The sequence below is a fragment of the Barbus barbus genome (genome assembly GCF_936440315.1).
Source record: "Barbus barbus genome assembly, chromosome: 29".
NCBI lineage: Eukaryota > Metazoa > Chordata > Actinopteri > Cypriniformes > Cyprinidae > Barbus > Barbus barbus.
In genome coordinates, this window is record NC_136757.1 from 6243802 (window position 1) to 6270311 (window position 26510).

General features: G+C 37.4%; 2 protein-coding genes across 2 annotated transcripts in view; both read right to left on the reverse strand.

Moving 5' to 3' along the window:
- LOC306849172 (uncharacterized protein) overlaps positions 1-26510 on the reverse strand; it is a 419330-nt gene that overhangs the window by 379613 nt on the left and 13207 nt on the right. The gene's annotated exons all lie outside the window — the stretch shown is intronic.
- On the reverse strand, positions 118-24887 carry LOC306849171 (rho-related BTB domain-containing protein 2-like; the record flags this gene model as incomplete). The annotated part of the gene is made up of 10 exons (XM_079384028.1): positions 118-317; positions 1681-1786; positions 4883-4971; positions 8024-8174; positions 9410-9528; positions 12670-13622; positions 17587-17772; positions 18124-18227; positions 18419-18620; positions 24826-24887. The coding sequence occupies 10 exons, from the start codon at positions 24885-24887 to the stop codon at positions 118-120; spliced, it is 2172 nt and encodes a 723-aa protein (XP_079240154.1).

Genomic DNA, 26510 nt, shown 5'->3' on the forward strand with positions numbered 1-26510 from the left:
CTCAACAGAAAAAGTGAATAGGTCATCTTATGGAGTTGAAAAAGGCTATCATTCCTTGTTGTGTGTTTATATCCCACATTTAGGGCTGTTAGGTGGGATATGCACCCTGAGAGCCGATCAGATGACTGCAGAAGAACCAGGCGAAGACGGAGAATTGGAGGATGGTATATTCCAGAAGAGCCACTTGCGTTTACACTGACGCTTTTGGTACAGGTAATCTTCCTTCTCACGCTCCTTACGTGCTCGTTGATAGTGATCTTCTTCCTTTAGATACCACACTGGAGGCCAGCGATGTTTCTCAAAGTGCTCCAGGTTTTCTGCAAGACAGAATGAGACCGTGATACCAGTTTAAAGGAAGATCGACAGCTAGCGGATGAAATGGGTACCGCAGTCCAAAGGGAGAGCCGTGACGAGCCTTGCACTGTAATTTGATGAGTTGATTTACTGTGTTTTAATGTTCCTCTGCTCATAGAGCATTGTGCAGTGTGTAATTTTGCCAGTAATTTAGAGTAGAATTACTGGTTATAGCATTATTTTTCAGAGAAACAGCTATGTAAACGTTTCCTAAATATCTAAAAAACATATGGTTTTTTTTTTTGGCTTAAGAAGAGTTAAAAACATACATAGTGCACCTTTAATGCAGAGCTAATTTCGGTACTGAGATAACTGTTTGGTTTGGGGCGCCTGTCACATTGGGAAAAAAAAAATCTCAGTATTCAACACATTCATATTTTTTGCTCTGCTTTCTAGGAAAAATAGCCAGACATCCCTAAAACAAAATAAATGTATTATAAATTAATCAATCAGTATGCTTTGTTTAATAAAAAATACAAAACACTGTGAAATATTATTAAATTTTATTACATTAATTATTACATATTTTAAAATGACTCTTTTCTTTTTGAGTATACTGTATTTTAACTTCAAATGTAATCCTATGATGGTAAAGCTGAATTTTCAGCAGCCTTTTTTTTTATTATTTATTCACTTTCGATCCTTGCTGAATAAAATTATTATTTTTAAAAGAAATCTTACTGACCCCGAACTTTTGAATGGTTGTGTATACAGGATAAATTAAATTATTAAATATAGAAATTGTGTTCAATATTAAGAGTATATTCAGAGAATATATCTTTAATTAAATGAAGAGATAACAAAAATGCATTATTTACTCATTATCATGTTGCTCCAAGTCCATTTACATAGTTGTAATATTAAAGAACATATATACAGTATATTTACATTTAATAATTTCGCAGACAGCATCAAATAATGACAATGTAAGCAATAAAACCAACAAAAATATATAAGTGCTTTGACAAATCCCAGTTAGTCTAACGCAGTACACATAGAAAGATTGTTTTTAATAGAGATAGATACAGAGCTATAGTTTTAGAAGGTAAAGTTATTATTTTTTTTATAATAATTAAAAAGAAAACAAGTAGATAGAATAGATTAATAATACAATAAACATGATGATTTTTTAGCAGTTTCAAGGACTAATGCAAATTATTTAGTATAAGTCTGTAGCAGAAAAAGCTGGCTAATGAAAACATCTGAACAAATGAGCATGACTGGGGTCTCAGTTTAATAGACTGTCATGCCTCAATATTGATTTTGAAGTTAAAATAAATATTGAAAAATTGGTAATTATACTGATCCGAGGGGCTGTTGAATTACCTGTAGATTTGGCCTTCATGTCTCGAGGGAATTTGCGACAGACTCTGTTGTAGTTGGTGCAGATGTGATGGAGGCACCAGTCAGTCAGCTGATGAGCACAGTGGAACTAATGGAAACAATCACACAGAAGAAAACACTATGGAGTATTTAACAGTATAGTTCTTATTGGATATATGTTTATTCCATATTATTGTCAAATACTTTTAGCTCTTAGATGTCATTTTTGAGGAGTTGCTTTATTGAGAGCTGCCATGAGACATGGCTCGGTGTAATGTAGGCTGCTATTTCTAATGTAGACTTAGACATTATTATTTTTACAGGGTACAGAGCCATTGGAGAACCACACAACTGTAATGAAAATGGGAAGTCTTGAAATAGTAAGTAGCAGCAGTTGCGCTCCAAGGGCCCTGTCAAGTGTGCTGAATGTCTCCGTTGTCCTGGAAGAGGAGCTGGTGCTTGACAATTTAGGAGACTTTGTAAATGCATTTTGTACTTTTTTGGATTATTGTATGCACTCATCCTGGAGTACAACAAGCACTTAAAGTCGGCATGAAATCAAAATGGACTTTATTTACTTTACTAGCGCACATTGCTAGTCTTGATGTTAACAATTAATCCGTGCAAGTTAATCCGCTGAAAAAAAATTGTTTGTTTTAGTAATCTTTAATCAAAATCTGAACATTTACTTCCGCCCTGGAATGGCGTTCCTTTTTTGATGACGTCAGTTTGACGGCTTGGGCAGAATATCCTTAAACACACCCCTCTGACCGTTAGATTGCTATGAGTGAGAGACAGAGAGGAGGAGCGCTAGAATAACCCATATGGCAAAGAAATATATTTTTTGAGGCCAAAATATAATTGAAATATATGCTAACTATATGTTGCAAACAGTGAAGCTCAATGAAATATATTTTTGAAATAGTAAATATATTTAGTTTCAACCATCATATACCAAAACATATTTCTAAATGTATTTATGTGGCAAGAAAATGCATTTTTTGGACTGAAATATACAGAGGTCAAAATATATTTTTAAATGCTTTTTAAACTATATATTTATATGAGGCCAAAAATATATTGGTAGAAAATATATTTACGTAAATATATTTTAGCAAATATATTTTTTGTATATTTTCAAAAATATATTTTAAATGTAGAAATATATGTTCAAAAATATACAAAAACACATCATATTTCTGTAAATATATTTTGAAACATTTTAGCAAATGTATTTCTTGGCCATTTTATTTATATATATATATATATATATATATATATATATATATATACAATATATTTTGAAAGTATAAATATATATTTTTTAAAATACATATTTTAAATATATATTTTCAAATATATTTCCCCAGTCATTTTAAATTTTATGCAAAACACTGTAAAATTACTAACATTTGTAAAATTAACAATTTAGCTGTCATTTTAAGTATTATATATTATATCATTATAATTCTGATTTTTTTTATACAGATAAATACTGTGTTATTCATAGAGTATTTCTCTTTTTTCTTAAATTGAATAGAATTGTATGTAAAATTACAAAAATAATGGTAATTATAATTGATAAAATCACCACCAGATGGTGCAAATGACAGCATTTCTCACACTATTTAAAAAACAAACAAACAAACAAAAACTGTAAAATGTAAGTAAAATATCCTAGCTTAAAGTGCAAAAACTCTATTTAAACTTTAAGAATAAATAAACTCTGCTGGAAATACGTCACTACACTGAAATAAAGTCGGCAGCAACTTCCGGTTCAAACAGACTTTAAAGGGATAGTTCTCCCAAAAATATAAATTCTGTCATTAATTACTCACCCTCATGTCGTTCCAAACCCGTAAGACCTTTGTTCATCTCCAGAAAACAAATTAAGATATGTTTGATGAAATCCGATGATGAAATTTGTTTGATGAAACAATGGTCTTAATGATGTGAAATGACATGAGGGTAATTAATGACAGAATTTTAACCTCAAAGTACCTCTTTTTTTTTTGGCAAACATTTCACGTGTAAGATGCAGTTTCATGAGCTCAAAGTACCTCTTGTGAGAATAGAGTTCATGTGAAATTACTCTAAACACTGGGTGAAGTAACCGCCCCATTACTTAAATACATTTTTAATATGTGAATGTATTTGATGTTTAAATAGTTAAGATGCAGTTTCATGAGCTCAGAGTACCTTTTGTGAGAATGGTAATAATCAGTGACATTAACCTTAACACTGGTTGAAGTAACCTCAGATAAATTATTACTATTATTTATTAAATTATTTATTATTATTTTATGGTGTTTTCAACATTTTTGCACGTTTGTGAATGTATTAATTTTATAAGGTGCAATTCATCAGCTTTATGTATCTTATGAGAATTAAAATGCATGATTTTGTAAGGTATACTGTGTTTATAATTTTAAGGTATTTTCACAATTTTGTTTTATATTTCATTAAAAGTATTACAATGTGGCAGTGTTTAGTGTGTCATCATTTAATATTTTTTTTTCTTCTGGGACAACAGGGAATAAACATTTCAGTAAGCTTGCCTTAGCGATATACATTTACCAATATACATTTTTAAATTAGGTGAAACAAAAAATGTAAGCTATTAATATTTACAATATTTAATTGGGCCAATAACTTGGTTTGGTAGACTTATTTTTTCCCAATTGGCTCAACATATTATTTCTCATTGAGCCAATGTTAACACACTGTTGCCACAATTGATCAAATTCAGTTAGCAGAAATTCAATTGGACCACTGGAAAAATTTAGATGTAATCAGTCACTAGACAATTTTGAGTTGGGGAGGTCTGACATTTTTTACAGTGACATCCGCATTCTACAGCTGAATATTCCTGAAACATTTAGTTAGTAACAAGTTTACAGAAATTCTACACAGTTTACCACTGAATAACTAGTTGTTAATGACGTATTTAAAAGTGTATCAGAGTTGTGTCTCTCTTGTATGTGCAGTGTAAGAAAACACAGGCAAAAAGTACAAGTTTGACTCATTTGTGTTACCAGATCCTGCAAGAAAATACAGCAAAAAAGAACAATACCAAACCTAGATAAATCAAAATGTTTTATATGTTAAAAACAGACAGAGAGACACAGATAGATAGACAGACAGACAGATAGAGGTTGTCGACCAACGTTAAAATTTTCATTCTGTCTGTCAATGGTACGCTTACCTGGGCCATGTCCAGATAGAGCAGAACATCTCCATCTATATCAGCTCCCATCATGGCAGCTTCTGTCAGTACCTTCACAGTGTACAGTTCTAGGACAGACACACAACACTCATAAAAACAACAGAATATGTCACCATTATTTTTGGGTTTGTATTCTTTGTTAAATGACTCTGCAGCACTTTGCAATAAGCTTCCATTTGTTAACATTACATAAAGACCCCGTGTGATGAAAATGAAGTGTTTAGCGTTGTTTGCATGTCTGTCTGGTGTTTTAATGTTTAAAGACAAGCCATTCATCAAATTCATCAGTCAACACCATGGCTGAGCATTTTCTCTTTGAGGTAAACCAAAAAAAAGTCTTAAAAACGCCGTTTGAAACCTGGAAGACTAATTCACTAGTGGTTTCTTCAAGATTTTTCTATGGGCTGTTATAATGGGGTTTATCCAATTATGTTTAAAGCCTGTGGTTGACAATACTTGACAACTTGACAATACTTTGCTGTTTTGTTGTACACCATAAATTACACACACAAACTGTCTTGTAAGGTTACTTATTAGAAGCACACGCTTTCAAAAATAAACAAAACTGCTTCAAAATTCACATTTTCGGTATGGGTATATGCAGATTACGTTGTATTGTGTAGTGTTTAGCTTTTACTTTTACATGTGATTGATTGGAGGCGGGGATTAATTTGCATATTCAAGCAATTTAAAGCATATTTTCACAAGGAAAAAAAAGGTTTAAACACTGTATTTTATACAGCAGCGGTTCTCAATTCCAGTCCTTGCTTCCCCCCGCTCTGCATATTTGCATGCCTCTCTTAGTTAACACACCTGATTCAGATAACCAGCTGACATGATCCCTATACAGTGTCCATTGCTTCCTACTCCCTGAGTAGGGGAAATCCATTGGAAGTTTACTTCACTTCGGAACATTCATTCACATATTTGCGCGAGGACTGGAATTGAGAACTGCTGTTATATAGAATATCACATATGAGTTTAAAGCTCCGGGTGTGTGTTCACGGTGTGTGTGTGTTCACTGCTGTGTGTATGCACGTTGGATGGGTTAAAATGCAGAGCACGAATTCCGAGTATGGGTCACCATACTTGGCAGTATGTCACTTCACTTCACTTCACTTCACTTCACTTCATTTCAAAGGGGTCATTGGATGCCCATTTTACACAAGTTGATATGATTCTTTATGGGCTTAATGAAAAGTCTATAACATACTTTGGTTCAAATTTCTCAATGGTAGAGTAAAAAACACCTCTTTTTACCCTGTCAAAATCAGCTTTGTTTTCAGCAAGCCATTCTAGTCCATGTTGCTTTAAATGCTAATGAGCTCTGCTGACCCCGCCCCTCTCTTCCATGGGGTGATGAGCAGACTGTAATCTTCAGCCATGAAACTGGCTAACTAGCACATTATTAGGAAAGGCGATTTGCAAAGATTCATTTAAAAAACCCTTATACTCACTTCTTCTGTAGATGAAGCTGGATCACGAATGATTTACGCGAACATAGACACATTTAAGCAGATCGGGATCGGTGCATTGCCTTAAAAACGAAAGTAATGTTAGTCCTCTGCGTCTTCAGCGGCTCAAATGTCGAGATTAAATGATGACTGCTATATTCATTACTACATCCAACAACAAAACGCCTCAATCGCTCAATTGGAGACATCTTGTCTGCACTGGAGTCGACACAATGGTGGACTGATGATAGCTCACTCAGGGCGGGTCTAAGGTAAGACGGCCTTGTCAATAAACTACGTCATTCTGACAGGAATCTCAGAACAGCCTGATTTGAGAAAGGGAAATTTTTTTTTTTTTAGTTTTTTTTTTTTTTTTTAGTTTAAGAATTTCCTGGGATCTGAACCCAAGACTTTGCTGTTGTTAGTGTCAGGCAGTGCTGTTTGAGCAACAAAGGAAGATTATCATACTAAGTAGTTTGTTCAATAATGTTAGCCCTTGAACATATTTTTCATTGTGATCTCATGATCTGCAGCAGAGGAGTGAATCATGCTGGCTGGATGCCAGTGTTGCCATGTCCACTGCCGTATTATAAGCAGCTTTGACCGAGATCTGTTAAAGTGGATAAACTTAATAAAATGTGTATTTTGAATGCAACGCATGGCAAATGTAAGCTAGATACATTTACATTGTCATTTAGCAGACGTTTTTATCCAAAGCGACTTACAAATGAGGACAATGGAAGCAATCAAAACCAACAAAAGAGCAACAACATGCAAGTGTTATGACAAGTCTCGGTTAGGCTTACGCAGTACACGTAGCAAGGTTTTTTTGTTTTATTTATTTATTTAAAGAAAAAGTGTAGACAGAATATAGAAAAAAGAAACCTAGTGTAAGTTTTTCAAGAAGGCCTAGCATAAAGGTTATAAATATGCAATTGATAGAGGGTCAAGTGTGTGTTTTTTTATAAATAAAAAGAAGACAGATAGATAAAATAGAATTAGAATAGAGAGTGCTAGAGTTAGAGGGTCAAATAAAGATAGAAGAGATGTGTTTTTAGCCATTAAACATTAATGCCTTGAATTTTATGCGAGTAGCTATTGGTAGCCAGTGCAAACTGATGAACAGAGGTGTGACGTGCGTTCTTTTTGGCTCATTAAAGATTAATCTTGCAGCAGCATTTTGGATTAATTGTAGAGGTTTGATGGAATTGGCTGGAAGACCTGCCAAGAGAGCATTGCAACAGTCAAGTCTGGACAGAACAAGAGCTTGAACAAGGAGTTGTGTTGCATGTTTCGAAAGAAAGGGCCTCCTAATATTGTATAAAGCAAATTTGCAAGACCGGGCAGTACATATACATATATGATTCATTCAGATACATATATGTGACAGATAGGCCATAGAGAGAAGTCAGTCCATGCCGAATTAGCTTCACATCAAACCGAAAAACACCCCTTAAACATGGTAAAAATCACTGTAATTTGCCATCTGAAGTGACTTGCATTGTATTTCAGTACAAAAGGACACAGTGTTATTTTCAGCCACTGTCTCACTCCTCAACACTAGTTAAAGGTCTAAATTTACCAGGATTTGGTTGCCTGCAGATATCAGACTGTCATGTGCATTATCGTCTCAGCGAAAACAATGTGTGCAGATTTGTTTGTGTACCTGTCAGCGCTACCAGGTGAGGCAGACAGAGACGGTTTGCAAGAACAATGAGTTCCATGGCATCCAGATCTGGGCGAGAGCAGAAGCAGCCAGTATAGAGATACTCCAGCACAGCACGCATGCAGCTCCGCGTAGTGTTTGGAAACAGCACCTGACAAAACACAGCAACAAACTGAAAGAGGCTTTTTCAGGGGACTAAAAACTCAGTGTTAAAGTAACATGCAAGAACAGTTTGATTAGAGTATTCTGTTTTCATTAGTAAAGTCCAACTTTAAGCTTATGTTAACATTCTGACATGCAATGGGGTCCAACTGCATAAGCATTCCATGTTTTCACTGTCTAAGTATTTGTTTTGTCCTACTTACTTGACAGCAGAAATCAAGCAGCATGAAATCCACAAGTTAAATATAAAACCTAATGTTTAAGTTTTTCAGCATGATCTAAAGAGCATCTTGAGCTTCAGTGAAAGCAAGAATATGTGACCGTCACATGTCACAAAACTACTTTGATTAGTGCCCTAGAAAATCTGAAATATACAGTATTTATTTTACTTTATTATTTTCCTTATTTTATTTACAGGTTCAAATCTCAATTTTTAAATATCAAGTTTGCATTGTGGTCTCAGATATTTGGGCCTCACTATATATGATGGGAATACTAATTTGTATTGATTTTGCATGCTTGGTAAGCCTATTTATTATTTCAGATTGCTAGATATAGCATTAGAAATGAAGGGTTAAAACTAGATCGACCCAGATGTTAAGAGGAATTTTCTATTTGTCTTTCAAAAATTGTTACTTCATTCTATGAATAAAAGTCAGCATAACTGATATAATATAACAGTATAATTTTAGTATCATTGACATACTATTATAGTTTTTAATAAAATAAGTTAATTAGTCTTATTTTTCTATTTTTATTTTAATTGTGGTTAGTTTTTTCATTTTTAAATTTGCCAAGGTAACATTTATCCTTAATGAAAATGAGAAATGTTACTTTGGCTTCAAGCTCAAATAAAATAAGTTTAAGGGTTTATTGCATTTAATTTTATTTTCAGGTTTCTTATTGCTTTAGTTTTAGTTAATTATTACAACCTTGGTTCAACATCATCACTTGTGTCACAATGTGTCATCATCTCTACTTGCTCCAGATATTACGAAATTAAATCACCCGCATAGTTATTTACCTCCTTCTATTCTTTCCAATTTGAGTACATAAAAATCACAGATGTTCATCAGGTTCCTGTCAAAAACTACATTACTTCATGTTAGATAAACTATGAAATTGTACACAGTGTGACCATTAAAATACACACCACAAATGTCATATTTAAAAACTCAGTGTTCGCAGTGGTATTGGTTTAGACATAATGTGAGTGCAATTTACCTCTTTTGTACAACTCTCCACAAATGGTCCACCAAACATGGCTGCCATCCAATCACAGCTTGAGATGAGCAGTGGTTTATGGGCCATGATGGTACCATCATCCAACCTGAACACCACATCTGCAGCAAAGAACAAACAAACTCCTGTAGCTTTTCAAATCACTATTATAATAATATATCATATCATATAAACATCCTCTACTCTCTGGTAAATCAACATACATAGCGATTCCAATGCTGAAATGAAGTGAACACTTCTAATATTTTACTGAATTACACTAAAATCTACCCTTGTTAGATCTGAAGCTGACACAAGGGGAACTGCCACTTGTTATGTGGACATGCTTCAGTCTCAAATTCAGCCAATATTGAACAATATCAGCTTGACAACTTAAAAGTCACTTTGTGACAGTGGCTCGACATTACATTCCACTAAAGCACAATCATAGTGCTAGAGTGAAGGATAAATAAATAGAAATGCTCAGTGTTTATGTTTGGAGAGGCAAAAGCTCGGTCAGCATTGCAAGACAGCTTGATGTCCTCCAAACCCTGAGAGTGCTTGAAAAACACGATACATCCGCACCGGTTCTCTCTACCAGAACAGCACTGATTATGAAACCGAAATCCAGCTGACAAAATATGGGGGCTTGTTTTTCTCTCTGGGGGTGAATAATTGAGCTGAAGTAGAGGGGAAAATAGCTTGAAGGGACATTCTGCTTGAGCTCATCTCAGATTTGAGAAAAATTTGCTTTGTTACAAACAATGCTGGGTGACCTTCCACTAGAATGTGCACTGTACACCCAACGTGTGCAGATATCAAGAACGCAGAAGTTTGCTTTTTAATATACAGCTGACAGTATTAATCTACACAATACAGAAAGGTGGGGGTGACAAATAGGAAAAAGGGCAAAAGGACTGCAAAATGAGTCCCATCGGTTGTCTGAAACCGATGCTATGCAGTTAGTGTAACTGACAGATATACAACAAATAAATAAGGTATGTTCTATTTGTACCGTTCCAGTCGGGATTCAAACCGACATCTCAGGAATGGGATGCGGGTGAGCTAACAAACATGCTAAAGAGTTAAGCTACCAGCATCAGTCGCTAGTGAATCTCTTAAGGCCAGGGGAGTGAGGTTTATTCACACAGATCTTACTAGCTGGCCTTCATTACATTTCCCCCGCTAAAACTCATTCCCATCTGGGTCACGGCACCAATGTAACCTTCCCATTCTACTCACTCCAAGCGTGATTTAAACAGGCATCTCCTGCATGGGAGGCAGCGCGGTAAAAAGAACGTTAAAACTGTCCTCCGTTATAGTAAAAATGCTAGCATAATGCACAATGCTTATCACAGATTTCAAAAACAAACAGAGACCTACATATTTTTAAGACTGGGTGATATATTGAATGTTCATTATACATTTGTGATCATTTTGCTGCATAATGAATATTGCGAAATTTTGAAGTGCCCCAACTATGTTATTTTGAATATTGCCTTTCATGCATTGTGTAATGTGGCTGTACAGGAATGTAAACAATCTGCAGAAGTTGAAAAGCTGAAAGTGCACAATAAATAAAACTGTCTCCCAAAAGAATGAATCGACTCTGAACAGCCTAAATGAGTCATCAGTAATTCGAATCCCACTTCGTCACGGGGTAATACAATTGACCTATCGTTAAGCCCCTCCCCTCGAACGCAGATAAGCCAATGGCAGTCGAGTATCAGTTGCACTGGGAGCAGAACTCTGACATCTTTAGGTTTCAGCGCCATAGAGAAACATTGGAAGATCCAAAGCTCGCATCGTTTTTATGGGGTTTATGCTTCAAAAACTGAAAAATGATGTGCCTGGGGTAATTGTAACACTGAGCCGGGCTTACCGGTCAATTGCATTGTTCTACCCACTCTCCAACACTGTAGTTTGTTCGTGTGTTTAACATCATGTCGAGAAGATGCTGTATCCTTTTATTTTCACTTCCAAAAGATGAGGGTATAGAGAATCAATTTTTGTATTAAAAGTATTAAAATTTAATTTTTCCCACTGTATTACAGCAGTACAACCCTAATCTTTATTTGTGTTCCCGTCATTTTACTGACCACTGCTTCTTTAATCTCTGGGAGTTCAACACAGGATACACAAAAAGCTTGCTTTTGAAAGATGGCTCAGTAACCAGTTTATTTGGACAAGCTGGCTCCAATAAATCTCAAACTGTATGTTTTCTATTGAGCGTTCAAAATATGGAACTATGGCAATGGGCGTATCGTTTCCGACACGCGATTTATGTGATAGACCAATCACAAAAGACTGGGCCTTCTGACCAATCAGAGAAGAGTAGGAATCTTAGAACTGCTTTGAATTAATCGTTTGAGAATCGCTGGAAAAAGATGTGATATTAAATGCATATTTTGAGAAAACAAAACTGTTTTTGACCTTGCATGGATGTAAACGTATTGTAGGAGCCCCAAAACAATATCAGGAACCTTAAAAATGGCATAATAGGGGCACTTTAATGCTTTTCTAAATGATTGTAGCCCAGTTTGTCATACAATACAGTGTTATTAAACTTTAGCCATTAATATAAGTAACTGAAAAAAGTACAAATGTCAGGGCATGTCAAAACTTCTCCAGGACCCTAAAACACCCTCAGACCGCAGAGGGTTAAGTCTCCTAAATTGTTATTTCCTAAAGTGTTTGATTCTCACTTTAACCATCACTTATTTCAATGACTTATTTCAAAACCATGGCTAAACAATTACTCAAGATCACCCAAAAATATTTGTGAGATCTCTGTGTGGCATTGCTTAAAATTTGTACTCCCATTTTTCATATACAGAAGGTTTTGAAGAAGACATGTCATTTTGCTGCATATAAATGAAAATGGTTAAATATTTGTATATCGTTGAAAGAACGCTATCTAGAAAAATTGTGTGAAAGCATGCCATCTGACTAGGTTTATAATATATAAACATAGTAACATTTTGAATGCCAACATTTCATTTTGATATTCTGAATAGCTGTTTGGTTGAAATAATGGCCTCTAACCTTCTCTCCAATTTCAGAGCAATTCCATTTGTCTTGAAATGTACTCTCGAAGAAAATTAATTTAATGTAAAAGCAGTCATAAAAGCAAACTAGATAAAAGCCCTAGTCCACTTCATTAACCAACTACTGTAGTTGCTTTTTGGATGACTTGACTATCATTCTGGCCCATCCCTAATAATTACAGTACCAAGCAAACATACAGTTCACATGCCTCTCACCAGAGAAGGTCCCTTTGGCCAGACATTCTTTCACTCGATTGGTGCGTCTCACATGAAAGGCCTTGGTGATCTCCTGATTCATGAAGGCCTCATCATTCAGGATATTAGCCACCATCATACGCAGGTCAAACACTTCCAGCAGCTCTGCAATGTGGGCCACCTGCATTAGCTCCTTCTCCCGCTCATCTAGTTTACCTGTATACAGGTACCGCAATACCGATCGGAATGGACCAGGCTGCATTGAAGGGTCCATGTGAACAACGGTCATTTTTCTAGGGTTGAAGGTGACTGGGTCATCCACCATTTCTTCTTGGATGCTAATGAAAGCACGACTCAAGGCTGGGATCAGACGACCGCAGCGATCTCCGTCACCTTTTAGAGTTCCATCACTGGTGCAGGCACGCAAGTTTACTCTATCTCCATCGTCGCAACTTTCACAAACGTCAAAACTAGCTGCGCGCATCAGCAAATCGCGGCCAGAAAGCGGTGGCCTTCGGGGTCGTTCTCGCTCCCGTTCGGTCTCCTCAGGACCCCGAGGTTCAGTCAAGAAGAGGTCGTAGAACTTGGAGGAGGATGTGGCAAGGTAGATGCGGTGGGCGAAGATTCTCTGGCGTTCCTGGAGGACTAAGATGACGTCGGCGCAAAGCAGGTCCTCCAACAGCCGACTAGGGTGCTCTTCAATGTTACTGGGAGGGGCAGGAACGGTGATAATGGGTGGAGGGGGTTTAGGGGGAAGGAAGGGGGCTTGGAGGAGTGGCCTTTGAACGTTTCGTAAATGCGACTTCCAGAATTGGAGATGACGACGGGAAATGAGGGCGGCACGGATAGCATTGTCAAAAACGTCCTTAACCCCGAACTGAGCAACTATGCTGGTCTCATAATAAGGGACGCCTAGTTCTTTAGCCACCTCACGGCCTTTCTCTGGCGCCAATATCTCATTGGATTTAATGGGTCTGAAACAAACAAACAAACAAAAAACAGCATTATACTAAGAGCTAGCTTTCCCAAAAATGAAAATTTTTATCAGTCATCATTTACTCACCCTCATGTCGTTCCCAAACTGTATGATTTAACTTTCTTTTGTAGAAAACCAAAAGATTTACCACACAAGGAAAGTGAATGGGTATGGGTCAGGGGTGTCCAATCTTGCTCCTTGAGGGCCAATGTCCTGCACAGTTTAGCTTTAACCAGCTTCAACAAACCTGCCTGGAAGTATCTAATTGCAACATCTGAAAGCTGAAAATGCTGTCTGCGCATCTTGAGGTAGGAAGGCAAGAAGGCACGTCTGAATCCTATGATAGTGTTACATCCTGTCTACTGAATTATCTTCATCTCATTGATTTTTGAAGGCAGCATAGATGTATCCTTTACTGCATATGATATTCCACAATTATATGTGTTCAATTGACTTTTCGCAAAGACTCGCCCCCCTTCGTTGGCTTGTTCGACAAGCCATGGCGCTCAAAAGCCACACATGTTCTCACGCAGTAAAAATGCATCGTGGAGCAAAGAGGAAAGACAAGAAAGTGCAGGTTACTTTTGGTATGAAACAAAATCTCAGCTTTCAAATTGTCGTTTTTTAACAATAAATACCATTTTGTGGCTCTTTAATGTGCCGTGACAGATTGCTGTGGCACTTCAGTTCAAGCGTCACGTAAACCGATCATCTCTTCCTCCTTACTAGTTATAGCACAAAATAAATACGAATGAACATCAGAAGGTATCTTGTTTGAACCATGGAAAGATGTCAAAACACCATTTTTCAAGTTCGAGTTCACCAGCGTTAATCTACTCTCCTGTCTGGTTTGTTTTTTTCAGACAAAAAAAGGCAGCTTCAGCATTATGATTGGTCAGATTGCCTGCCAGTCAAACTCCCTGTGAAGTATCAATTGCATGACAGTTGAGCTCAGTTTGTTTGCAGATGAATGTTTGTGAACAATTTTTTCAACTTTTGATTTAATTTTTAGGGAAAAATAAGTATTGTATTAATTAAAGGGGTCATCGGATGCAAAATTCACTTTTCAAGTTGTTTGAACATAAATGTGTGTTGGAAGTGTGTACACATCCATCCTTTAATGATTAAAATCCACCCAGTGGAGTTTTTAAAATCCTTATTTTAAAATCCCCTTTCTCAAATCAAGCTGTTCTGAGATTCCTGTCAGAACGACGTAGTTCTGCACAGGCCGCTCCCACGAGAGTTGATTGACAAGGCCGTACTTTACTTTAGACCTGCCCTGAGGGAGCTGAGAGCTGTCCGCCTCCGATGCAGGGAAAGACAAGATGTCTCCGATTAAGCAATTGAGGCGTTTTGTTGTTGGATGTAATAATGAATAAAGCAGTCATTATTTACTCCCGACATCTGAGCCGCTGAAGACACAGAGGATTAATGTTACTTTAGCTTTGAAGTGAATGTGCCGATCCCCAATCTGCCTAAATGCGTCTATGTTTGCACTAATCATTCGTGATCCAGCTTCAACTACAGAAGAAGTGAGTATAACGTTTTTTTATGAATCTTTGCAAATCGCCTTTCCTAATATGTGCTAGTTAGCCAGTTTGCGACTAAAGTAAACAGTAATGCTTGTCACCCCACGGAAGAGAGGGGCGGGGCGAGCAAAGCTCATGAGCATTTAAAGGGACATGGACTAAAAAACGGCTTGATGAAAACAGAGCTGATTTTGACAGGTTAAAGAAGGTGTTTTTTCCATTACTATTGAGAAATTGTAACCAAATTATGTTATAGACTTTTCATTAAGACCCTAAAGAATCATATACATTTGTGGAAAATGGGCATCCAATGATCCCTTTAAATGTTCACTTAGTTGTGACCAAATCTTTATATATATTGTTGAAGATCATTAGACTATTATGCTGCCTCAAAAGCTTGTCTGAAATCAGTTTTGGGAGATACCGTCATGCACAAATGATACCTACAAAGTCATTGCTTGAAAGGGCAGAGAGGCAACAAGTCAGCTGTCTAAGCTTTTTGGTGCAGCCAGTGAGTCTGAAAACATGGTTAAGGTGTGTTTAATAAGGGATGGAGCTAAACTCTGCAGCACAGTGACCCTGCATGAAAGAGCAGGATTGGACACCCGTGTCATACAGTAGGTGCAGTTGAGGTTTAACTATTACAAGATAGCATCATTAAAATAGCAAAAAAATATCTCTTGCACAATATTAGGAAGTTTTATGAGGAACAGACTAAAATGTAAGTAATTTTTCACTGAAAATCTTCACCTCAAATTTCATTCATGTTCATTTAAATATCAAGATGCATCACAAAAGTTCAGAACAACATGAGGGTGAGTATACACAGAATTGTAATTATTTTACCTTTTTAAAATATTGTTACAGACTTTGTTGACTGTAGAATTGATGGGGAAATAGGATGTGTTCCACTTTGCCTTTAAACACAAACTCATAAACTTCCCTAAGCCCTTCCCCTTGGAAGAATCTCACTGCCGTTTTCAAGTGTGTTCCACTTTGTGAAGTGGATGAAGGAAGTTTATATTGACAGACCCTCGATTTTGACTGAGGGAGCAAGTGTACTTCCTATATATACTTCAGACAATTCCATAAACCACAGTGCAACACAAATGTGACATTTAATTTTGACGTTGTGGCGTTTAATGTAAAATATAATTTACCCCACCCCAAATATTATTTTTAATCATTAAAACAGCCCAAGCATACACCTAGAATATACACATAGAATGCTGCATTAAACAAATTTTTAAAGGAAAAATTTAAATAATTTATCAACTCCATAGCGGGTTCCAAGTGATCAAGGGTTTAGGACGTTCAAATTCAGTCCATTGCAAGGGTTCTGCCAGTAGTGAACACTCGTGCAAATCAATCAGTGACATACATCCGAGTCAATGAGACGGAGAGAAGTTAACAAGGGAAGAGCATAAAACAACAAAGTGGAACGCAGCCATAGATTTAACAGTGTTTCCCAAACCCGTTCCTTGAGGCACCACAACACTACACATTTTCAATCTCTTTCTAATCGAACATACCTGAATCAACTTACTAGCTCATTAGTAGAGACCCTAAGGGGCTGTTGACACCTGGTTACTTCATGCATTTTTTCTGATCGGATAGCTATCCGATCGTGAAAAGACCACGTGTAAATGCCCTCCGAAACGCATTCGAGACGGATATAAATCCGATCGCTCAAACTATTTCAGGAGGTGGTCTGGGCCGCATTCCTGACGAAACTGGACAAATGTAAATGCATCTGGTTGTTGAAATCACATATGCTAATTTTACTCCTCCCAAAATATTAAAATAATAAACGTGTTAGAGCGTTTTATAGGCTACATGGCATGTTATAGTCAGATATGACAGCACTAATGCAACAAACATCACCGCTGATGAGTAGCTGTGTATCTCTTCAGCAAGCCGACATGCGAACTGCCGCGAATGAAACTGAAAGTAAGGCGCAGACGCTCAACACACAATCATCTTCATTAAAAGCAGTGACACTAACCAATCTTTCCAGTGCTGATGACCACTCTCTCCTACTGCGGTCTCTGATATTGAATTTAGCTGATAATGAATAAAATGCAGCGCATATCTATTGCTTTCTTTGACGTGAACTCCGTTAAATTTGCATATAGCACGGGAATTGAAGAAAGGATTTATATCCGTTTTGCGAAGACACATTTATGTGGCCAAGTGTAAATAGAAACGTTTTAACAAATCAGATAGATATCCAATCAGAGAAAATGCATGAGGTGACCAGGTGTAAACAGGACCTATAACTTTAAATGGATGAGTCAGATCAGAAAAACATCCAGAATGTGTACTGTTGGGTACCTCAAGGAACAGAGTTGGGAAACACTGGTTTACAACATACAATTGTTGCATTTCTAGTATTAATGGCTACCAACAGTTGCATTTGCCATCATAATTTACCTCGCCAGTGGCCGGCGAGCTCTGTTCACTGCCTCCAGGTCAGCGTACCGCAGGTCTAGCTGGCAGCCCACTAGGATAACAGGAGCTCTGGGACAGAAATGCTTGATCTCAGGGTACCACATCGTCCTCACATGGTGGAGTGAGTTTGGGTTTGCAATGGAGAAACACAACACCACCACATCAGACCTGTTAGCAAACCAGAGACAACTCATTAACTTATACAGGTTAAAACTGTATAGTTTGCTTGGTAGTAACCTTTTTAGGGTCACCTTTGACTTCTTCCCAATTTAAGCTTTTCAGTGAGAGCAAAATTTAATCTGATAAAGTTCTGTGGAATATGGCAAATTTATGAGTATTTACTCATAACCATTTTTCATTAGTACAGTTATAAATAAATAACTTCACAAACCTTCACAAAAGTGGGAAAGAAATATGGGAAAAATTACAACATTAAAACTGAAGAATAAAACCTATCTAATCGTTTATAAATTAGTATAAATATAATTAATCTGAAGAAGAGAGGTAATCCAAGGTTACCTGCCATACGCAAATCTGCGGTCCTTGTGATGGTCACCGAAAGTGTCCCAGAGACGCAATGACACGCTGACATCATCCACAACATCCCTGGACCTTTCTAGAACCTGGCCGGAGAGACACACCTATCACATGCATGGAGATTTACCCGAGAAACTGCGTATGACACATTTTTTCAACATTTTAGCAGATTACTTATCAGGTAAATTATTGAAAGTAGCAACCATCACACGTTGCATCATCATTTCTTTCATATACTTATTTTAGGAATAAGAATATGGCAGCAGGCATTCCTCACCTCCTGGCAGACTCTGTACTGATCTATTGCCCAGACAGTGGGCACGTGTGTGGCAAGTAGCTGGTACTGTGTAAGTGTTGCGTTACAAGCCCGGGCACAGATAAGACGGGTTTTTCCAACTGCGTTGTCTCCAACCACCACACACTTGATAGTCTCGACATTTGGCCTCTCATAGTCCATGTCAGAATCCATAAAATGGTGCCTTTCACACACACAACCAATACAAATGTAATAAAGAGAGAGAAATATATATATAAAACATTATTTAAAATAATTAAAATAATTTTTTGAAGCAAATAAATGGGACCCTTATTATGGAAGAAGAAAAAAAAAAAACAATTCTTGCCAAGACTACTACAAATGCTGCTTTCACCGAACCTTTACTTACATTTCACTGCTGGTTATACTCTGTATAATTGTGTATGTGACAAATAAAAATCTTTTTGATATCTTTTCTAATCTTTTCTAAATCTTGAGATATAGATGTGAGTTTTGGTTGATTATTGTATCATTGAAAAATGGGTCAGTGACATGATGGCCTTTTTTGTCTCTCTATCTATCTGTCTCTCTGTCTGTCTATCTGTCTGTCTATCTATCTACATAAATAATAAATAAACAAATAAATGAATAAATAAATAATTCACAGACACAATGGCCTTTCTATTATGAATTTAGAAATTTTTCGTTCAAAAAGCTGATAATATTTATGATTTCAAATTCATGACATTTAAATAATAAAAAGGTAAACTTTTATTTACAATAATAATTAATATGTATTCACTCAAATTTTCTTGACCAAAACAGGAATACAAAAATTTAATTTATAAGAATGTGGCACGTAAAAAAAAAAATTCCAATCCCATGACTGTCATAAGCAAATTCTCAGTTATTCACACATCTCAACTTCCTCCATTATCCCCTTTGAAAGTGATCTCTGTAATTGTGGAGTTTCAAACAGACTTGATTCAGCATGTTGAGCAAACAGAATGGCAACACATGAAATCAATAAAGGAACTACAGCCCTACTGTCTCTGTATTGATGCCAAATCTAATGAGGCTTCAGAGCCCTAAGGTACACCGGTCCCATTTCAGTTGTGTACTAACATGCAAATTAATTAATCACTTGCACCAACACTAATTGACATACAGTTGTTTCAAAAACATGCCATAAATTGAGTTTGGTCATTAAGGCAGTGTAACCTTAATAGAAAAACAGACCTCATACACTTTCAGCATACTGAAAAGTGTGCACAGGATATTCTTAAAAAAATAATGTTTTGTTTTCCACAGAAGAAAAAAAAGTTATACAGTTTGGAATGACATTGGGGTGAGTAAATGATGACAGAAGTGTTTTAAATGAATTATTCCTGTCATGGTGAGTGATAGAATTTTAAATTAAGCTCAAAGTTGTTACCAGCATCACCATCACAGAGCTTACAACGTCACTAGAGGTAAAAAAAGACGATGGGGTGTAACGCCACGCCAGCAGAGGGAGCCCTTGCCTGAGTACTGACTGGTACCACTCTATCTGCTGCTTCTGTGATCACTTCCTGTTTAACAACCATTTAAGCATGGCCAGGCCAAGCAGACCTTGCGAAGTATTGCCAGTTTCACTGCCTTACCGAGCATGTCAAGACCGTACTCTCCCGCCTGCTGGATAACCAGCTATATATCAACGTCACTGTTAAAAGGCAAACCATCAAAACTCAAATGGACTGAAGAAGCTACCCAAGCCTTCACCAAACTCAAGAACAGTTTTACCACAGCCCCGATTCTCAAGCATCCTGATCCTAACCTTCCCTTCGTGTTAGAAGTAGATGCATCTGATTGCGGGATTGGAGCCGTTCTTTCACGGTTCCTCATGGTCAACCAGGTAAACTCTACTCTTGTGCATTCTTCTCAAGAAAATTGACTTCTGCTGAGCGCAACTATGATGTAGGCAATAAAGAACTTTTATCTATGAAGGCAGCGATAGAAGAGTGGAGGCATTGGCTTGAGGGAGCAGTCCATCCGTTCCAAGTTATCACCGACCATAAAAATCTAGAATACATCAAGAGTGCCAAACGCTTGAATCCACGTCAAGCCCGTTGGTCATTATTCTTCACCCGTTTCCAGTTTACCGTCACCTACAGACCTGGCAGCAAGAACAGTAAGGCTGATGCTCTTTCCAGATGTCATGATCGTACAACAGACAATGTCATACCTGAATCTATTCTTCCACCATCTGTTATCACTGCTCCAGTAACCTGGGACATTATGGAAGAGATCCAACGAGCCCATCAGCAAGAACCACCACCAGACAACTGTCCCCCAAATAAACACTTTGTGCCTCAAGGTTTACGTCTCTGAGTCATGCAAGGGGTTCACACATCTCTGAGCTCAGGACATCCTGGAATTTCACGCACTCTCCGTCTATTACAGAACTCCTTCTGGTGGCCATCGATGACCAAAGATGTGGTAACCTATGTCAAGTCCTGCCAAACTTGCGCTCAATCCAAGACCCCCAAGGAACTACCTTCTGGTCTCCTCCAACCATTACCAATTCCTCAACATCCTTGGTCTCACTTGTCCATAGACTTTGTCAAAGACCTGCCACTCTCTAATGGTTTCACCACCATACTAGTAATTATTGATCGCTTCTCTAAAGCCTGTTGCTTGATCCCTCTCAAAAGTCTCCCCACAGCCATGGAAACGGCTCAAACCCTATTCCACCATGTTTTCATTGTCTATGGTTTACCTGAGGATATTGTGTCTGACAGAGGAACGCAATTTACCTCTCAGGTTTGGAGAGCCTTCTGCAAGCAATTAGACATCAATGTAAGCCTCACATCAGGATACCATCCACAGTCAAATGGCCAAGTGGAAAGGTTGAACCAGGAGATCGGCAGGTATCTCAGAACTTATTGTAGTCATGAACAGAACCGATGGGCAGAATTCCTTCCATGGGCTGAGTATGCTCAAAACTCCCTAACTTATTCCTTCACTGGCATGACCCCTTTCCAGTGTTTCTTGGGTTATCAACCCCCCTTGTTCCCGTGGTCAGGTGAACCCTCAACAGTACCTGCAGTTGATGACTGGATCAGGCGCAGTGAGAGGGTGTGGGACAGTGCCCATGTCCGTCTACAAAGAACCGTCAGTACACAAGAGTTCCAGACAACAGACGCCGTCGCCCACACCCTCCCTACCAACCAGGCCAAAGGGTCTGGCTTTCTACGAGGGACCTCAACTGCGGCTACCGAGCAGGAAGCTCAGCCCCAGGTATGTTGGCCCATTTAAAATAATTAAACAAATTAATGAGGTCACGTACCAGCTTGAGCTTCCTACTAATTACCGGATCTCTCCCTCCTTCCATGTCTCGCTCCTCAAACCGGATGCTGACCCCAATGCTGAGAACCAAGAGCCACCGCCACCGCTGGATATAGATGGATCACCAGCATACAAAGTGAATTAGTTGTTGGACTCAAGACGTCGAGGGGGTCAGCTCCAATATCTGGTGGACTGGGAGGGATATGGACCTGAGGAGAGATCATGGGTAGCTGCCCCCGACATCCTGGATCCTTCACTCATCGAAGACTTTCATCGAGCCAGACCCGATCGTCCAGCACCACAACCACGGGGACGCCCTCAGTCGAGCACCAGGAGGTGCTCCTGGGGGGGGGGGGATTCTGTAACGCCACGCCAGCAGAGGGAGCCCTCGTCTGAGTACTGACTGGTACCACTCCGTCTGCAGCCATTTAAGCATGGCCAGGCCAAACAGACCTTGCAAAGTATTGCCAGTTTCACTGCCTTACAGAGCGTTTCCATTGTCTTGTTTTGTTTGCTACGTGTATCATTTATCGCCTATTTCTCTGGATTTTTGCCTTTTGGATTACCCTCTTGTTTGTTTGCCGATTGGACTGAATACTGTGATTTTGACTTCTTTGCCTGTGACCACGACTCTGAATTTTGCCTCACGATTTGGATTGTTGAATGGTTCCTCATTAAACTTCTCCAAATGGATTCTAACACGGCCTCAGCCTCACCCTCATTACATGGGGTTACCAGCTGGGTGATCCCAAAAACAGAGGAACAGATGCTAATGATAAAGTGCAGCTGGGATGAGATGTTGCCATTGTTGTTTTATTTTATTTATTTATTTTGTCCCCCTGAAGTCATCCCATAATAGATGTGTTCCATTAAACTATAGTAGTATATAAGGTGCATCCCAATGGCTTACTTATGCACTATTCTGTGCCATTTGTAGTATAAATAGGGAGAGTAGTGTGTTCACACCCTATGGTTCACACCAAAAATTCAGAGAAGAAAAAGTGCACTAGAAATTACATACTGGGGGAGGAGGGGCTATCAGACTCTGACGTTGGATGACAAAATATCATTATATAATTCATACACTAGATGGTTGAATAAATACTGCATAAAGTGTATAGTGCAAGCGCATCACTCATTACACAACTCCACTCAAAGCAGAAATCTTAAAACGATAGTCAATCCAAAAAATAATTTAGTCATCCCCATGTGTTTCCAAACCAATTAGACTAATATTAACAATAATAATAATTATTATTATTAAAATATGGGTGAAATAATGTTCCATTGTTATACATCATAACAGATATATATATATATATATATATATATATATATATATATATATATATATATATATATATATATATATATATAAATAAAATGAACATCATACTTAGGTTTTCATTAAAAATTAAAACAACATACTTAGGCTATTCTGACCAGTACTTACTAAAATATATAAAATAAAAGTGATCACACTAAATGTTATTTAAATGATTAAAAACTTATTGGTGACAAATGTTTAAAACTAGGTTTGAAGGATATTTGCAAAGATTGGTAAAGATTTAAAATGTCAATTAATTAGATTTGGGAGTCTGCACTGTGATCTTTAGAGTATAATTATAATGATTCTGGTTTTAAATATGCTGACAAGATTGTTTAAAGTATTGTTTAGCTGAATTAGGCTACATATTACAGGCTGTAGTAAATCATGGTGAAAATGTATGACAGTCATTATGCTCAGAAAGAATACAAATTCTAATGCATGGTGAAAAATTTAAAGCAGTATTACAATTTTAATGTTTTGATGCTTGAGCCCCACACATTATGAGATTGCTAATGGTCATGAACGTAGGTAACTATGCCATATGTAATCAATAAGGATGCATAAGTCCATCAACAGTTCCGTCACTCAGTGTTAACTGATAAAGTTATCAAGTTGATACACACTCACATGACAGAAATATTGATTCAATCACGAGCGCATTATCAAAAATCCACTACTTCACCTTCAGTTCTGTAAATACATAATTGTGCAGGCATAAGCATTCACAGCTCTAGATCATGTCGCTCGGAAAGAGCCTACATTAAGAAGTATTCAATTGAATACGAATAATATTAAGTTATGTAACAGATACTGGTGTATTATTACCTAATGTCTTGAAAATGGAGGTGGCTCATATAGCAGCACAGTCTTTGGTTTCCAAGGAAACAAAATTTACTCCTCATCTACCACTTTACAAGGAGCTTCTGATGTTAATGCAGTTTTATTCCAATATTATAGTCCAATATTGTAATCCTAAATGGGTAAAATTAAGGAGTATCTTCTTAAACTCCGTCTGAGTTCATGACTGATGAAAACTATCCATCTCACTCAAAACTAGAGCACAATCTGAAGCGTTACGCCTTTCAAGAGATATAAAATAGCTACCATGATGTTACCTAATGATTTACGATATTTGCTAGTAAAGATATCAAGGTCAAACTTCCAGAGGGTGGTCACTTAAACCATTTATTTATTTACTCATTTATTATTTAGGCTATAATTATTAGATATTAAAATATCTTAAAATTAAATTAAATGTAAATGTACTAAAATAAAGTAATAGCCTATTAAAAAATAAAACTATATATTTAAATTGACTCAAATAAAGTAGCCTAATATTATGAGAAATTAACTAAAACCATTGACACAAATTAGCCGACTTTTTTTTTTTTGGACACTCGAATGATACTGAAGGATGATATTGCCCATCCCGTTTGCAGTCACAGAAAGAAAGAAAAAACACTACAGCAGTAGCTTGTGTAGCCTATCTGCCATGTAAAACGAGATTTATTTCTGATAACTCTCACAATAAGAAAACATTAGCCTACATCAGCATCGATTGGATCTTAACCGTGGTAGAGCCGCATTTTCTGAATGAAATAAATTGTGTTCATTCACCGCCTCTGCCTAACTACAGGCTATTATGTAACCGTGGATGGCTCCTTGAGAAATGACACTTGAAATGTCGTCTTAATAAATAACAGCCACTTAATGTCCTCATAAGCCAGTAAGTAAATCGAGAGAGGCGCTCAGAGGCTGGGGCTGCGCTTACCGCATCACAGGGAAGTGCTGCATCGGCTCGGCCGATATGGGGAAGCGACAGAAGAAATGCATCGGCTGTGGCTGGAGACTGAGGAAAGCTGGAGCTAAACTTCATTTTCGGATCAAGAAAACACGGCTTGGAATCGCCACCGCCAATCAAACCGCTTACAAGAGGAATTGCTCTTCGTTTCTCAAACGCCATCGGATGAATCGTTGACTATGAGCTGGTGCTGTCAGGCAGCGGGGCCGGACAGACTGCTCTTGATGTTTCCTCAATTACCGTACGAACTGTACAATACAGGCACTGCAACACAGCTCTGCCCATTCACTGTCGAACACACACACACACACACACTTGATTCAATCTCTCTCTTTAACAATGTGACCCCTGGATAATGAGGTAATGTTTGTGTTTCCTCTGTTTTCCTGTTTTCCTCTGTTCAGACTACACTGAAAAAAATTATACAAATGTTTTTTAAGGTAAGTGGTTGCAATAAATCTATTTTAGCTACATTTAAATAATCAAATTTAGTTGACTAACTTTCAGCAAAATGTATTTAGCTAAAATAAACTGATTGCAACCACTTACCTTAAAAAAAGAGTAAATTCAATGTATAATTTTTTTCAGTGTACCTGTAAATCTAAGGGCCTAATCTGGGTTTAAAAGTAAGCACCACCTGATTAATTAATCTAGATTTGGTACACAGAGAGCATGGAGAATTAAGGCACAAAATATGACACTATATACAGGAACAAAATATAACTATGTTGGTTGTTTCGTTGTTAAACCCCAACACCAGGCTTCTGAAAACATGTTAAAACAAGAACGTCTGAGATTATAGGCTGTCTGTGTGTGCATATTTATAACATGACAAACAATCCTGATTTAAAGGGTTATTCGAGGTTAAATCTAAATTTAAGTCACCTCTACAGAGTAGAGGCTCGGACTTAGATACAGTGTTGGATACATGTCATGACTTAACAAGTTCGGTGCATATGGGCTCTTACAAATCGCTGAAATCAGAATCAACAAAATACATCATTGCAATGCAGACATGTCACATTTTGTAAATAGAATTGCAAATTGATATGATGGGAAAAATGAAATGAAATATGAAACTAAAACCACCAGTGTTTGGCAGCATATCATGAGTCAGTCAATAATCCATTCAGTGGTTTTGCTGTGGCTTTATTTGGAACAATTTGCAAAACTGAGCAAAAACAGATATATTCTGCAAATTATTCAATTAATATTATGTCAGAAATTATGTTTAAAAAATACCTTTATACTACAGTTTGTATGGGACTTAATTTAACTTTCGACTTAAAGGGTTAGTTCAACCAAAAATGACAATTAGCCCATGTTTGACTCACTCTCAATGCATTCTAAATTTCTTAAATACTTAATCCAGTCGGAGTTATATTGTCCTTGCTCTTCCAAGGTTTATAATGGCAGTAGTTCATGTCTAAAAGTAGTCAAATTAAGTGCATCCATCCATAATAAAATGTGCCTCACATGGCTCCAGGGGGTGAGTAAAGGTCTCCTGTAGCGAATCGATGCATTTTTGTAAGAAAAATATCTATATTTAAAACGTTATAAACACTTTTCTCTCACTTCCACTGACTGTCGTATGTGGAAGCCGTTCCGGCGGATGACGTAGGACGTATGCATAGAAAAGCTGTACAGCTGTATCT